A 17,597-nucleotide genomic window follows, 5' to 3' on the forward strand; every position below is an offset into this window, starting at 1 on the left:
TTCAGCCCACGGAGTCTGTGCTAGCCGGCGATCCCCGACACGTGCACTATCCAGCGCACTAGGGACAACTTACAATCTTTACCGAAGCCAATTAGCCGTCAAACCTGTACGTCCTTGGACTGTGGGAGGAAACTGGAGCACCAGGGGAAAACCCACGCGGTCACGGGGAGACGGTACAAACTCTGCAAAGACAGCACCCGTAGTCAGGATTGAACCCAGGTCTCTGGCGCTGCAAGGCAGCAACTCAATCGCTGCGCCACCCTTAATGAAGAGATGGCAATCTGAAACGCCCCAAACATCAAGGCACTAACACCATCGAAGTGTAACTTTTGACTACAGGCCAGCTGAGATGCATAGATTGCATTTCTCTTGAACTAACTTTGGAAGTGTGATGAATGAAAATTATTAGAATCAATCAACTTTGCATCTGTTTAGTCATATGTACCACCAGTGGTATTTGTGGAAAGGACTCTGTCGGCTGTAGTGCCTGTTTACACGCTGTATCTCTAAACTCTAAAACTAAATCATGTCCAGCAGTTTTCTTCAAGAAATCAAATATGTTTTAAGACCACTCACTGACCAATTACTGACCACAAAGATCATCGCTGCTCGCCAAATTAAACTCTTCCACTATTTTGAACTGTCTTTGACACTGCAAAATCATCTATTTCACCCACTCACTTGGGCCAGTTGGCTTGGGGGTTATTAGTGGAGAAACACAGAACTGCAGATGCAGGTTTTTAAAAAAAAAGACAAAATGCTGGAATAACTCAGACAGCTTCTCCAATCAATTTGAAGAAGTGTCTTGACCTGAAACGTTATCAATCCATGTTCTCTGGAGATGCTGCCTGACCCTCTGAGTTACTCCAGCACTTTGTGTCTCTTTAGGGAAACAAGATGTTTGAGATGCTTGGAAAGAAGGCACGGCAAATAGGTTTCAGTCAAAATGCACAGCACTGAAAAAAAAATCCAATTTGGCTGAACTGACTTTGGGTGCAATGGTCAGGGAGAAAGAGGAAAGAAAGCATGAGGAAACAGGGAAAGAAAGTGAGGAGCTGAAAAAAGTGCAAGAATAGAGACAAAAATTCCTCATGTGCGTTTAGCTCTTTACAACTTAGCACCACTCACAACCTATCCACATTCCCTGTTCCCCAAATGTGCTTTCAGTCAATGAGCCATTGCCATTACAGAGAAATAACAGCAAATTGATCACATTGCTTTTTCTCGATACCAAAGGGCCAAATCATGTGTTTTGGTCATATCAGTTGAGAGATAAATATTGGTTAGGACACCTGGTGAATGTCATAACATTTGTCAAATAATGCTGCAGTATTATTTACAACCACTTAAGGGAACAGGTTTGTCCAATGAAGACAGACACAAAAAGCTGGAGTAACTCAGTGGGACAGGCAGCATCTCTGGAGAGAAGGAATGGGCGACGGTTCGGGCAGAGAACCTTCTTCAGACAGGTTTGTTCAATATCTGAGCAAGAAGGAAGCCAACATCTTTGACAAGATCTTTCAGTCCCTTGGTGTTGCATTAAAACTGCAATTTATTAAATACCTCAAGATTCCACATTCCCATTTTCCCATACAACATAGATTTTTGGTCGAGTTTGAGATTTAAAGCCATTCCTGTCTGAATCAGCCAACTGAAAGATTTTTTTCCACAATTACTCTAATGTATTGCAAATGAGGCTTTGTGTCTGATATTGCTTTTGTGTTTTGCATTTTCTGGTAGGTTTTGATCAATGTACTGCAGTCTGGGCCAAACCTGTTGAATAACAACTTTGGTGGGTAACATCAAACAATAGCGCATTGCTCTCTAGCATGTGTACATTCCACAAGCCTATGTTGAGCCAACAATGTCTCCTTCCAGCTCAAAACAAATGAGGAATATAATTTATTAAGGACATAGTGTTGGAGTAACTCAGCGGGTTAGGCAGCATCCCTGGAGAACATGGATAGGTGACGTTTCAGGTCAGTAACCTTCTTCAGACAGTAACAGGAAGATATTTGCTTACATTTTGAGTAACTTAGGAAATCCTCGTTATTGCAACTGTGACAATTACAAACCAGCAATGCTCAAAGGATCTCCCCCACATCTCTTCACTATTGTAAAGTTGTCCCTGGTGTGTAGGATAGTGTTAGCGTCGGCACGGACTCAATGGGGTGAAGGGCCTGTTTCCTAAAGCTAAAGTAAAAATAAACCCCAAAGTCCAGTGCTGGCTTTAGCCATCAATGGCATCTTCTACTACTATGAGATATCAGATCACTGAGCCCATCAAGATTTACAACAGCCCCATTAAATAAATGGGAAGAGATCAGTTAATCGACCTTTTCACTGGATCTATTCTCATTTTTTCGTACTTCCATGTTTTTTTTTAAAATAGCTGAATGTCAATGACTGTCATAGGCAACAAAGTGCAAAGTTTCTGTAGCCAGCGAGTCTTGCTGGAAGCACACACCAGGAATGGCCCTGGTCTGGATCAGGTAAGTGATCTGAGAGTTGTCCACAAAGCACGTCAAAGGATGAGCAGCATAGTTAGAGAGCATGTGGTTGAAAAATGGAGTCAGAGGAACATCCACCTCAGGTATTGATGGGTGGCGCCGTCAGGGATGGCAGCCTCGCCAACAGTCTCTCTGTCTTTTCGTCTTTTTTGTTATTTTTAGTATGTTTTAAAAGTATGTGTTAATGTTCTCTGGTTTGTTTTATGTGGGGGGGTGGAGGGGGGGAGGGGGAAACTTTTTTCACTCTTTTACCTTGCCGGAGATGCGATTGTTTTCCGGATTGTATCTCCGGTCGCTCTGCGGCCTAACATCATGGAGCTGGCGGCCTTGCTCGAGACTGACTTTGAGCCCCACTGCGGGGCGGTGGACTTACTATCGGAGCCTGCAATCCCTGTCCTGGGATCGACGCTCCAACGTCTCCAATGCCTGCGGATTTGAACATCGACGGAGCTCACAGTCTCGGGTAGAGACTGATGTCGGGAAGCTCCAAGTCGCAGAAGGTTCGACCAGCCCCAACCTGGGGACCGATCGCCCGGCGCGGGGGAGATGAGATCCTCCCAATGCGGGAGCTTGATCGCCCCGATGCAGAGGGCTCGACCGCCGGCTGTGGGAGCCAAGATCGCTCCGACAACGGAAGGTTGGAGTGCCCCGACGGCGGGAGAACAAAGAAGAGAAGAAGTTTGCGCTTGTTTTGCCTTCCATAACACTGAGGAATGTGGGGGAGTCACTGTGGTGGATGTTCATGTTTAACATTTATTTGGGTGTCATGTTGCTCTTTATTGGTAATTTGGAAAATCAAATTCCTCATTTGTTGCAAAACATACTTGGCTAATAAAGTACTATTATGGTTATTATGATTATGGACCAGATAACTGTCGTTTTACAGAATTGTTCACTAGAGATCAAGTGGTTTGTGTTGTGGATATCCTGCCTGAAAGAATAGTTATAGAAAGTTGCAAAGTGGTGTGCAAAGTGTTGCATTATCCAAAGCCAAGTAACAAACGTCAGTTGTGGATGGCTTGATTGCAATCATGGATAGTCTTTCAGCTGACGGGATAGCATGCAACAAAAGCGCTTTTCACTGTACCTCGGTACACGTGCCAATAAGCTAAACTAAACAGGAGGTGCATATGGTAAAGAGCCAGACAAAGGCAAAACAGGGAATGTGCAACCAAGGTGGCTGAGGTGATGCAAGTGGTGTAGACAGGGAATCATTTCTACGACAGTGCACAATGTTAAAGACACCAGGAGCTCACAATGTGGACAAGATAAGCCTTGCAGCAGAGACATAGACAGAATCAGAGCACCAGTTTAATGTAAAAGATCTGATGGAGAACAAAAAAAGAGTAGCCAGAACAGCCGCTGGATGTATTTACACCAGAATGATGATGAAAGGCCAACCAAGGGCTTTTCAATACAACCGGAGCATTAATTAACGTCCTCCTGATGCAAAGCAACAGAGGTGATATAGTCAAGAAAAATGAGTCAGAAGCAAAGTGGAAGACTGCACTGGACTCGAAGGACATTCACATTCGCACATGGTGGGTGTATGGAACAAGCTGCCAGAGGAGGTAGTTGAGGCACAGACTATTCCAACATTTAAGAAGCAGGTACATGGATAGGACAGGTTTGGAGGGATATGGACCAAATGATGGCACGTGGGACTAGTGTAACTGGGACATGTTGACCGGTGTGGACAAGTTGGGCTGAAGGGCCGGTTTCCACATTGTCTCACTCCATGACTCTATGATGTCACACACCAACTCATACAAGATTCCACCAGAAGAGGGTACCTCATCTCAGAGGAACGGCTTCAGATCCTGATGGCTAGTCCATCAATCCACCTGTTCGGTGGACTGCACAGCAAAACAAAGTAAACAATGTCTGGAAAGTTATTTTGGATATTTGTTTTGTTTTTAAATAATTAAATGGATGTAACAAATGTGTTTTGATTACCAGTGGATGTATGCTCTTCAAGATCTGAATTATCACAAGTGGTAGTAGTAGAATTAGACCATTTGGCCCATCTAATCTACTCTGCCATTCAATCTCCCTTCTAACCCCATTCTCCTGCCTTCTCCCCATAACCTCTGACACCCGTATTAATCAAGAATCTATCTATCTCTGCCTTAAATGTATCCCTGACTTGGCCTCCACAGCCTTCTGTGGCAAAGAATTCCACAGATTCACCACCCTCTGACTAAAGAAATTCCTCCTCATCTCCTTCCTGAAAGAATATCCTTTAATTCTGAGGCTATGACCTCTGGTCCTAGATTCACCCACTAGTGGAAACATCCTCTCCACATCCACACTATCCACTCTATTAGATGGCTAATTGGTCCTTGCAGATTCAGCACAATTGTTTAATCTTCTGGCTGTCCTCCAGTAGCAGAGAAGGTGACGTTCATGTTCAAAAACAGCCTAAAAAACAAATCTATCTTCCCTTTGAGGGATATGAGCCAAATTGAGGCAAATGGGACAAGCCCAGTGCCAACTTGTTGTGCTGAAGGCCCATTTCCATGTTGAATAACATTGATTGTCGCTGCCCAGTCATTCTCCTCTGAACCCCCTTCTGCTACAGTTCTGTTTAATCTCACTTCATTGTCCATTTGGTATGTACTCTCAAGGCATAACTCTCCATTACACTAAACCATGCCACTGTTTAAAACTACATTATCACCTTCTGTACCTATTCTTTAAGTAACACAATAAAATCACGAGAGGAATAAATCAGGTAGATGCACAGAGTCTTTTGCTCAGAGTAGGGGAATCGAGGACCAAAAGGACATAGGTTCAAGGTGAAGGGGAGAAGATTTATTAAGAATCTGAGGGATCACACAAAGGGTGGTGGGCTTATGGAACAAGCTGCCCGAAGAGGTAGTTGAGGCTGGGACGATCCCAACGTTTAAGAAACAGTTAGACAGGTACATGGATAGGACAAGTTTGCCGGGATATGGACCAAACGGAGGAAGGTGTGTCTAGTGTCGCTGGGACATGGCCGGTGCGGGCAAGTTGGGCTGAAGGGCCTGTTTCCACACTGCATCACTCTATGACTCTAATTCAGACGTATTCCTTACCTGATCCATAGGGGCTGACCGGGTTCCCCTTGGGTAGTACATGTCTACCAGATCCTAGACCAATGGGAGTGATCATATAATTGGGATTGTAGACATCATCAATATCTGGCACATGTTGCAAACCTTTGGACAGCTCCAGTTTTCTTTCAACATATTGAGCCCTTGGGAGACCTATCATTGCAAATAAATAAGCATTAGTAAAAGGCATCTACTCGAGCTGTATCCATGAATCACCTTGATACAACTGAAAGATTACTTTGGAAGAAGCCTCTTGTTCCATCAGGCCTCCACAATGATAGAGCTTCCTCAATCATGGTTTAAAGTTCCTATTTCTATGTTTAAAACCACTGCACACTACACTTTCATCTACATGTTCAAAAATCTCTAAAAACTTGGAAAAAACTATTGTCTTTCGCTTATTCACTGTGCTACAGTGCACTTTTTAAAGTCACAGTACACTGAGTTCTGCTAGCTAGCAAGTGCAAATGCATTTTTTCTTTGAGTTTAAAAATGAAGGAGACTGATCAAGGCAAAATGAGCAGCCCCTGGACAGTTGTCGGCTATGGTCAAGTGCTGGAATATTGCGTTTGGGGAACGGGTTGTGTTGGAGAAAGGGGAAAGGGGTTGTGTTGAGGGGCCAGGCCTCCTGTAGGGGCTATGGGTGAGTGGTGGAATATTGCGTTGGGGATATTTTGGTTCCAAATGCAAGCTGTGGTCATACCTGGCAGAGTTTCCTCATAGTTCCAGTGGAAGTTGGGTTGTATATAGGTAGCTTTCATATTTGGAACCACAAAGGGGACTTCCTTGCCATTCGGAGGCAGCTTTGAGAGCAAAATATCCTCACTAAATCCAATCTTCTTGGCCCCCAAGTTGTTTTCCAGTTTTGAAGACGACGGATCTGCAGGATCGGAAGGAACTGAGAAAAAGGAAAAAAAAATTTAAATGGGTCATTGACAAATATCCACAAGCTACCTAACCTGGTACTAAACTATTTTGCAATTCTTTGAAAATGAGAAAACAGAATTAAACGAGATTTCAGAATTGACAGAAATTCAGACATAGATGGAGTAGGCTTAATAGGCTTGGCATAATGGGCTTGGCATCAAAACAGAACTCAGTGCAGTGGGACATGTAATGTTGCCCTGTCCTCTGCAGACTTTAGTCCCTGACCTTTTTTCATGACTCGCAGAATGGCAGGAGGCAGCAGATAACTGTCCGTAAAGAGCAGGACTTCAGTGGCAGAGGACATGATGATATGGTGCATCATCAGGGTAGAGAACTGGTTTAGAGGAGGTTTCAGTTTTTGTGACCATTGGCCAATTGGGGACTAAATTTAAAAAAGGAACTTATGAAGGCGCAAGACTTGGCTGATTTTCTAGACAAGTAGATAGAAACAAAAAGCTGGAGTAACTCAGAGGGACAGGCAGCATCTCTGGAGAGAAGGAATGGGTGACGTTTCGGATCAAGACCCTTCTTCAGATGTACTTTGCCAAGTAAGGGCGGCATGGTGTCACAGCGGTAGAGCTACTGCCTTACAGCGCCAGAAACCCATGTTCAATCCTGACTACGGGTGCCGTCTGTACGGAGTTCATATGTTCTCCCCGTGACCAGAGTGGGTTCTCTCAAAGATCTTCGGCTTCCTCCCACACTTCAAAGACGTACACGTGTATAGGTTCATTGGCTTGGTATAAATGTAAATTGTCTCTCGAGTTTGTCGATTAGTGTTAGTGTGCTCGGATCGCTGGTCGTTGCGGTCCCGGTGGGCTGAAAGGCCAGTTTTTACGTTGTATCTCTAAACTACGATATTGATTGAAGCTCATAGGAATATATAGTTGAAATAATGGACGGACTAAATATTTACTCACAAAGATAATTGTATTTAATATCGATAAACCATATGGCCCAGATGGACTGCTGATAGAAAACAGCAGAAGTATTGGACACAATCAAATATCTATTGATACTAGAGACCACCCAAGGACGGAATATTTGTGAATCTAATGGTCTTGTTGAAGAAAGGGTGGAACGACAAGCCTTGCAATCACAAGCTGGGCTGTGGTGGAGAATCTTATAAATGATAATTAGAGACAGAATTTGTAATCAATGGGACAAGTATAGATTGACTTGGGAGAGCCAATATAGTTTGTTAAAGATAAATTGTGTTTAACTAACTTTTTTGTGTTTTTTGATTGAGCGAAAAGTTTCAGTGCGAGAATTGTAATCAATGTCATTTGTATGGACTTGCAAAAATAAAAATGATAAAATGGCACATAATAGGCTTGCCATCAACATAGACCACTTTTGAGCATCATGGTTAGAAAATTGGCTGATCAGAGACACTGCAGTAATGATAGGCTGTTTCTTGGACTCGAGAAAAAACAGAGTACATGATTCAAGTCTTGAGAATTGCCAGCGACTCTCTGGCACAGAAATACTTAAAGTGGAGAAGGAAGATTTGGGATCGAGAACAGAGGCCACGCATCAGGTGAACACACGAGCCCTGCAAAAGCAGTGGAACGTATGCACCAAGTCACGTACTACCCACCCACCCGTCCAATCTGTGGGCAAGTAAGCAGTTCCACAGTGGCCTCGCCAAATACACCAGGGTAGAACCAAATCTGACTCAATCCCAAGATAGGATCACGATCTCTGCAGATTTTTCCAGTGTTAGCTATTTTTATCCCAATCCATTTAAGAGTGTAACTTATGAAGTAGATTTGGTCCCTTATGGTGGCGCAGCAGTAGAGTTGCTGTCTTACAGCGCCAAAGACCCAGGTCCGATCCAGACCACGGGTGCTGCCTGTACGGAATTTGTACTGTGTGGGTTTTCTCCCACACTCCAAAGACATACAGGTTTGTAGGTTAATTGGCTTCGGGAAAAGTGTGTGTGTGTGTGTGTGTGTGTGTGTGTGTGTGTGTGTGTGTGTGTGTGTGTGTGTGTGTGTGTGTGTGTGTGTAATTGCTGGTCGGCACGGACCCGGTGGGCTTAAGGGCCTGTTTCCGTGCCGTGTCATTAAAACCGAAGATAAAATACTAGCTATTGACATGTGTGACAGAGGAGCTGATTATAGCAGCTTGAGAATATAATCCGATTTTACCATATTACAGAAGGCAAAATCTGTCATGAAAAGCAACAAGAATAATCTTACCTTCGGTGACATCTTTCCCTTTCCCTTTTGACGAGGCTTCCTTGCAGCAATCCTTCAGAAACTCTGTCATGAGCCCAAGTACAACACTGAACAGCAATGCAATAAACATTGGTCCCAGCAGCCAGAGTCTTGCTGAAAGAAATGGGAAGGATGAGGTTTAATGGGATATCCAGAAAAACTGCAAAAGAAAGAGTGGGGTTTCACGAATGATGACAGAATGTCAGAGATGCCGGGCAAGAATGGGAAATGAACAAGGTAAATTAGGCAATCAGAATATAGAACATTTCAGCACTAGAACAGGCTCTTTGGCCCACAATGTCTGTGCCGAACATGATGGCAAGTCTAACTCATCTGCCTACACATAATCCATATCTCTCCACTCCCTGCATATCCAAAGTAGACAAAATTGCTGGAGAAACTCAGCGGGTGAGGCAGCATTTATGGAGAAAAGGAGTAGGCGACATTTCGGGTCGAGACCCTTCTTCAGACTGCATATCCTGCATATCCATATGCCCACCCAAACGTCCCTTAAATGCCACTATCAAGTTTGTCTCAACTACCACCCCCGGCAGCACGTTCCAGGCACACACCACACTCACACCAAAAACTCACACAGAACAAACACAGGAATAAGGAATCAAACAGCCTCCTATTTTGTATGATATGGTGTTTAAAAGCTAATTTTAAATGCATTGCCACTTTGAATTGACCCACTCAACCACTAACCAGGGCTGACCCATAGCAGAAGTGTCCACTTCACGGGGCTGGAAACTGGAAGTATCCTGAGCTAATTCTGCTACCACCATCATCTATTGCAACAAGTGATGGCTTCCACTGATTGTCGCCGGAAGCTTGTGTGTTTTTCAGGACGGACGATGACAGCGAGGCCAACATTTGTAACACGATGGACTCGAAAATAAGACTGACCAGGGCTCCATGGTGATGACCAGCTCATTCGACTAGTGCGAGGAGGCTGGTTTTGTTGCTCCCTTAGTTTAGTTTAGAGATACAGCGTGGATTCAGGCCCTTTAGCCCACCAAGTCTATGCCGACCATCAATCACCCATACACCAGCACGAAGGACAATTTACAGAAGCTGATTAACCTACAAATCTGCACATCTTTTAATGTGGACAGAAACCGGAAAAACCCCGCATGGTCACAGGGAGGACATGCAGACTTCACACAGACATAGTTAGAATCGAACCCGAGTCTCTAGAGATGCGAGGCAGCAACTATCACTGCACTGCACAAATATTAAACAAATGCAATTTAGTCACCTTTATTATTTGCTTTTTAATCTAGACTCAATCATATTTCCAAAATGTTGAATAACTACTTTGGTTCTGTCTTCACTAAGGAAGACATAAATAATCTGCCGGAAAGCGCAGGGGACCGGGGGTCAAATGAGATGGAGGAACTGAGTGAAATCCAGATTAGCCGGGAAGTGGTGTTAGGTAAATTGAATGGATTAAAGGCCGATAAATTCCCAGGGCCAGATAGGCTGCATCCCAGAGTGCTTAAGGAATTAGCTCCAGAAATAGTGGATGCATTAGTGATGATTTTTCAAAACTCTTTAGATTCTGGTGCAGTTCCTGAGGATTGGAGGGTAGCTAATGTTTACTTTTTAAAAAGGGAGGGAGAGAGAAAACGGGGAATTACAGACCAGTTAGTCTAACATCGGTAGTGGGGAAAATGCTAGAGTCAGTTATTAAAGATGGGATAGCAGCACATTTGGAAAGTGGTGAAATCATTGGACAAAGTCAGCATGGATTTATGAAAGGTAAATCATGTCTGACGAATCTTATGGAATTTTTCAAGGATGTAACTAGTAGAGTGGACAAGGGAGAACCAGTGGATGTGTTATATCTGGACTTTCAGAATGCTTTTGACAAGGTCCCACATAAGAGATTAGTATGCAAACTTAAAGCACACGGTATTGGGGGTTCAGTATTGATGTGGATAGAGAACTGGCTGGCAGGAAGCAAAGAGTAGGAGTAAATGGGTCCTTTTCACAATGGCAGGCAGTGACTAGTGGGGTACCGCAAGGCTCAGTGCTGGGACCCCAGCTATTTACAATATATATTAATGATTTGGACGAGGGAATTGAATGCAACATCTCCAAGTTTGCGGATGACACAAAGCTGGGGGGCAGTGTTAGCTGTGAGGAGGATGCTAGGAGGCTGCAAGGTGACTTGGATAGGCTGGGTGAGTGGGCAAATGCATGGCAGATGCAGTATAATGTGGATAAATGTGAGATTATCAACTTTGGTGGCAAGAACAGGAAAGTAGACTTTTATCTGAATGGCAGCCGATTCGGAAAAGGGGAGATATAGCAGTTTACACGCTGTATGACTATGAATCTATTTACTGTTGCTCCCATCCTAAGCCATGGTCAAGCCAGAAAAGCTTTAAATATTATGGTTTGGCTTTAGCAAAAGTGGAGGGGAGTTGTTTGGGGATCTGGGAACATTCAATGGACATGCTGCCAATATGTCTCCTGCTCAGCTTTCCCACATCACGTCAATTCATGGAGGACACGTGACCTAGCTAAACATGAGAGTAGATGGTTCTGAAGTCAGGCAGGAAGTTAAATGGGAATTCCCCAAGATGGTGCAGCGGTAGAGTTGCTGCCTCACAGCGCTTGCGGCAACAGAGACCCGGGTTCGCTCCCGACTACGGGTGCTGTCTGTATGGAGTCTGTACGTTCTCCCCGTGACCGCATGTATTTTCTCCGAGATCTTCGGTTTCCTCCCACTCTCCAAAGACGTACAGGTTTTCAGGTTAATTGGCTTGTTATAAGTGCAAATTGTCCCGTGTGTGTGTGTGTGTGTGTGTGTGTGTGCGCAGGGTAGCGTTAATGTGCGGGGATAGCTGGTCAGCGCGCTCGGTGGGCCGAAGGGCCTGTTTCCACGCTGTATCTCTAAAACTAAATAGGCAGCAACCTTCGGGGGAAGGAACATGCAGGTGGTCGGAATTCAACCAGACACAGAGGCCATGACCGATTACTTTGGGTCACTAAAATAGCAGTTTGTGCAAATTTATTAGAGGACTGTAAAAGTTTCTGCCATTTTGTTTTGTCCGAATAATAAATTTGCCTGTGAACAACACCCTGGAGCCCGAACCATGAGGAATTATTATTGAAATGTTTTAAAATAATTTCTTGTCATCAGTATGTATCACTCAGTCCAATCAGCACAGTGGATTTATAAATGCACAGCAATGCATTAAATAACTTCAGTGATTAAAAGGGAAGAATTGTAATTAATTTCAATCAACAGGGTTACCTTTGCAAATTTTCAGACTATGGTTGGCAGATTTTCAAAACACTGTTAAGAGTCACAGTTCAGGTAAATAAAGTCAGATTAATTCCCTGGATTTGCAAATGGGATTAGCAGCAATTCAGGCAAAAAGAAGCAGTGCTAATATTGTGGGGGTTTTAAACCGTCGCACTTCACAGCCATTGATGTACTTTGGAGGTGTGGTCAAGCAGGGAAATCTAGCAAATAATTTGTACACAATAACAGGATAGAGAAGACTTTGGTGGAAGGATGCTTGGGAAGGGGATAGTGGAGCAGGGCCAAAGGAGTTCAGCAGCAATCTATTTTGCATCAGTGGTGTTTCATAAACAATTTTTGATTAGTGGTGAAGCAATTGAGTTTGCTCCTGCAGTGATCTTTGTAGCTTGGACTCGCTCTTTTATAATATCGGTGATACCATTACTTATCATATTTAATGATATGAGATATTAGGGCAACACAGTGGCACAGCGGTGGAGTTGCTGCCTTTCAGCGCCAGGGACCCGCGTTCGATCCTGACTACGGGGTGCTGTCTGTACGGAGTTTGTATGTTCTGCCTGTTACCACACGGGTTTTCTCCAGCTGCTCCAGTTTCCTCCCACATTCCAAAGACGTGTAGGTTTATTGGCTTCTGTAAATTGACCTTGGTGGGCAGGATAGAATTAGGGTCATTGATGGCCGGCATGGGCTCGGTGGGCTGAAGGGCCTGTTTCCACGCTGTATCTCTAAACTAAATTAAAATCAGTGGCTATCAGGCATAATTTCCCAGAATTAACAGCCCCGTCATGCTCAAGATTAGAGATTCACGATGCATTAAATTAATCTTCATGACAAAATCAAGAAAGATAAAGTACAATTTCCAGTTAACAGAGAAATCTCAGAGCACTAATGAAACAATATGCAAGAATAGTTGGAGCTCAGATGTCAAACAGACAGCATCTGAAGAAAGCTCTCTACCCAAAACATCATCTATTCCTTTTCTCCAGTGATGCTGTCTGACCCGCTGAGTTACTCCAGCTTTTTGTGTCTATCTTCAGTTTAAAATCAGAACCTACAGTTCCTTCCTCAACATTTTAGAAACAACTTTGTCATTATTTGAGGATTGTGCATTCCACATACATTATATTAATCACCCAACAGAAAGTTTGCTAATTAATCACAAATTATGCCATAACATTTGAACTAGACTTCATCCAAGAAAGCATAAATTTTCATGGCATTTTTATAAAGAATCTAGTCGGCAACTAACTTAAGTTAATGGGAATTAACTTTCCATAGTTGAATAGAAGGTTACCACCTTGCAGTTTGCAGAAGAGGCTGAGACACTGTCAGAAAGCAAGATTGCTGGCTTTGATGGTTAATGCCAAATGTTACACTGTTATTACAATCGGTAAATCTGGATCACTGCAGCCGGCTCTACCAGAATTTCATTTTCAGTGATACCAAATGTTAAGGGGGAATTTTCAAAATACCTACCAGGTAAAGGAAAGATGCGAGAGAAGAAAAAACTATAGAGATTAATCAGAGTAAAAGGACGTACCTTTAGAAAGGAGAAGGAATTTCTTTAGTCAGAGGGTGGTGAATCTGTGGAATTCATTGCCACAGATGGTTGGGGACGCCAAATCATTGAGTATTTTTCAAGCGGAGATCGACAGGTCCTTGATTAGCAAGGGTGTCAAAGGTTGTGGGGAGAAGGTGGGAGAACAGGGTTGAGGGGGGAGAGAGATAGATCAACCATGATTGAATAGCGGAGTAGATTCGATGGGCCGAATGGTCAAATTATGCTCCTATGACATGAATGAATGAGTGAGATGTTCATCAAAGTTCGATCAATTTGAAGCAGGTACCATTTTATTATTTTATTAGAACACAGTACAGCACAGGAAAAGGTCACTTGTCTAGGCCAAACATAATGCCAATTTAAACTAATCACATCAGCCTGCACATGATCTATATCCTCCATTCCATGTCTGTTGACATGACTAAATTCCTCATCCAGGGAACTATGACTTGCACCCAAAGATCGATTGTACGTGAATCATCAAGGGTCCTTCTCTTTACCGAGTACTTTCCTCTCGTATTTGACATCAAGTTCAAGAGAGTTTATTGTCATGTGTCTCTGATAGGACAATGAAATTCTTGCTTTGCTTCAGCACACAGAACATTGTAGGCACGAATACAGAACAGATCAGTGTGTCCATATACCACTGTATAAATATATACACACATGAATAAATAAACTGATAAAGTGCAAATAAACAAATTATGGGCTATTAATGTACAGAATTTGTCCGAGCCGAGTTTAATACCCTGATGGCTGTGAGGAAGTAGCTATTCCTGAACCTGGTCGTTGCAGTCTTCAGGCTCCTGTACCTTCTACCTGAAGTTAGTGGGGAGATGAGTGTATGACCCGGATGGTATGGGTCCTTGATGATGCTGCCAACCTTTTTGAGGCAGCGACTATGATAGATCCCCTCGATGGAAGGGAGGTCAGAGCCGATGATGGACTGGGCAGCGTTTACTAATTTTTGTAGTCTTTTCCGCTCTAGGGTGCTCAAATTGCCGAACCAAGCCACGATGCAACCAGTCAGCGTGCTCTCTACTGTGCACCTGTAGAAGTTAGAGAGAGTCCTCCTTGACATACCGACTCTCCGTAATCTTCTCAGGAAGTAGAGGCGCTGATGTGCTTTCTTTATGATTGCATCATTGTGCTGGGACCAGGAGAGATCTTCAGAGATGTGCACGCCCAGGAATTTGAAGCTCTTGACCCTTTCCTTGACCCTTGACATCTTATAACAAATGTAAAGCACTTTGGCCAACGAGAGTTGTTTTTTAAATGTGCTATATAAATAAATGTGACTTGACTTTCCACCATCGACCCGTTGATATAAACGGGACTGTGGGTCCCCATTCTCCCCCTTCCAAAGTCCACAATCAGTTCCTTGGTTTTGCTGGCGTTGAGGGCCAGGTTATTGTGCTGGCACTATTTGGACAGTCGGTCGATCTCACTTCTGTACTCTTACTTGTCCCCATCAGTGATAAGGCCCACAACAGTGGTATCGTCAGCGAACTTGATGATGGAGTTCGCACTGTGACTGGCTCCGCAGTCATGAATATAGAGTACAGCAGGGGGCTAAGCACGCAGCCTTGAGGTGCTCCCGTGCTGATTGTTATCGAGGCTGACACATTTCTACCAATACGAACTGACTGTGGTCTGTGAATGAGGCAGTTGAGGATCCAATTGCAGGGGGATGGGCAGAGACCCAGTTCTGCGAGTTTGGTGACCAGCTTGGAGGGGATGATTGTATTAAATGCCGAGCTGTAATTTATGAATAACAGCCTGACATATGTGTTTTTGTTGTCCAAGTGGTCCAGAGCGGATTGGAGAGCCAGCTAGATCGCATCCATCATTGATCTGTTGTGGCGGTACGCGAACTGCAGTGGGTCCAGGTTTTTGTCGAGGTAGGAGTTGATTTGAGCCATGATCAACCTCTCAAAGCACTTCATCACCACAGGTGTTAGTGCCACTGGTCGATAGTCATTAGGGCCTGTCCCACTTGGCGATATCAGGGTCACCAAAAGATTTTGAACATTTCAAAATCTAGCGGCGACAAAAAATGTTGCGACTACTTGAAAAAACACTGCGCGTCAATACGTCATCACGTCGTGTCACGCCGCATCACGCCATGAATTTTTCAGTGACCTGATACGTCAGTCAATGATGCCAGCAGTCGCAGAAAAAAATCGCCAAGTGGGACAGGTGGGCCTTAACACCTCAGACTTAGTCTGGATTAAACTCCATCTGCCATTTCTCTGCCCATACTTTCAACAGATTTGCCCAATCCTTTGACAATCTTCCTCATTGTCTTGGTCCCTGCAGATCCCAATTAAACATATCATAACTGATGCAATGAATCCAGTCTTTGTAGTTGTGGTACAAGGAGGCCCTTTGTTTTTCTCTAGGTAGTTGGAGGTTGAAGGGGGGCTTGATAGCAGTATATAAGATTATGAGAGGCATAGACAGAGTAAGCAGTCAGTACTTTTATCCCCATGGTGGAAATTTCCAACGCTATCGGGCACAGCTATACGGTAAGAGGGGGAAAGGGTTAATGGAAATAGGTGTGACACTCAGAACAAAACACAGTGCAGGCCTAGAATGCTTTGCCAGGGATTAGTGGTGGAGGCAGATACGATCATGGTGCTTAAGAGGCTGTTAGATAGGCACATGGATGTGCAGGTTAGAGGGATATGGATCGTGTACAGGCAGATGAGGTTAGTTTAACTTGGCATTATGTTCGGCACAAAAATTACGGGCCGAAGGGCCCGTTCCTGTGCTGTACTGTTCGATGTACCAAGTCTGCAGCTGTTCCAACTAGAGCAAACCCATCAGTTCCTTTCCATTGTTCTTTGTCCAAGTGCCCTGCAAATTATCCCCGCAAGTAGCAAACCAAATCCTTTTCAAAGGTTGCGACTCCCTGCTACTGCATTCAATCACTTATTTCCCTTCTCCGTCCCAAAGGTACAGGTAATTTGACATCACCATCAACATGATGTGCAGCACAATAATGGAATGGCAGTTAACGTTCTGGTTACCGATCCAGCTACCAGACTACCCACCTGTCGTGGCCGTCTCTATCTCCAGAGCTGCCATTCTCTCAGTTACTCGGGTGTAAAGTTATTGGGAATCTATCTCTGCGAGTTCTCGTACCACAAGGCTTCCTGCAGAAATTAAAAAAAAGATGTTACATTAGTGGAAGATAAAAATATGAATTCTCAGAGGCATTGAAGAGATTGGTAACATGACAAGGATGCGGAAAACAAGAAAAATAATGAAAAACAAGCAATTTCTATAGCACATTTAACCCTATCCCCAACATGTTTCACAGTCCAAAAATACTTGCACGAAACACAAAGCGGTGGAGGAACTTAGCGCGTCAGGCAGTATTTGTGGAGGGAATGATGGACAAGCGAGGTAGACGGATCGGGACCCTTCTTCAGATTGATTGCAGTGGGGGCGGGAGGGGAGGGGGAGCTGGAATAGAGAGGGACTAAGCCTGGCAAGTGATAGACAGATTGGAGGAGGGTTTGACTGGCAGAAGGATGGAGAGTTAGGAGGTTAAAAAATAAGAAAACAAACGTGGCTGCATTAGCGAGTCTGGGTCGGAACTTGGTTAAACAGCTGGAATCACAGAGGGGGAAGTGAGAGGGAGAGAGAGGGAGGGAGCAGTACTGATACTGATACTGAGAGGGGGAGTGAGAGAGGGAGATTTACACATAATTCCCATCAGAGAGAGGAGAGGAACTTCTTTAACCTACTTGAATTTGTTTGACTTAGTCACTACTGAAATACAGGAACTGTGCTCATTAATAACACCTCAGGAATTCTTTCGTCATCATGACAGCAGTTTGACCAGTATCTCAAGAGAGAGAGACCCACCTTGGAATTGTGCAAGACTCTTTGGTGGCAGTTTTAAATGACATTTATGGTGTTGATGTACTACCCAAAAGAATATCCAGTCCAATACGCATTGACAATGTCATGCAAGGGGTGAATATTGCCCAG

At 44.0% G+C, this 17,597-nt stretch overlaps 1 protein-coding gene across 2 annotated transcripts in view; it reads right to left on the reverse strand.

Moving 5' to 3' along the window:
* The window catches only part of tc2n (tandem C2 domains, nuclear), an 82,403-nt gene that overhangs the window by 40,331 nt on the left and 24,475 nt on the right, over nt 1–17,597 (reverse strand). The window contains exons 2-5 of one of the 2 annotated variants that reach the window (XM_033027662.1): nt 16,652–16,753; nt 8,737–8,868; nt 6,309–6,503; nt 5,588–5,758 (exon numbers count right to left, since the gene is read on the reverse strand). In XM_033027662.1, coding sequence (XP_032883553.1) covers nt 5,588–5,758; nt 6,309–6,503; nt 8,737–8,868; nt 16,652–16,685 — 532 coding nt within the window. In that variant the 5' untranslated portion in view covers nt 16,686–16,753. Of the gene's footprint in view, nt 1–5,587; nt 5,759–6,308; nt 6,504–8,736; nt 8,869–16,651; nt 16,754–17,597 lie in introns of those variants that run through there. The other variant, XM_033027663.1, reaches the window with a different exon arrangement.

Source organism: Amblyraja radiata, chromosome 9 (genome assembly GCF_010909765.2).
Source record: "Amblyraja radiata isolate CabotCenter1 chromosome 9, sAmbRad1.1.pri, whole genome shotgun sequence".
Taxonomy (NCBI): domain Eukaryota; kingdom Metazoa; phylum Chordata; class Chondrichthyes; order Rajiformes; family Rajidae; genus Amblyraja; species Amblyraja radiata.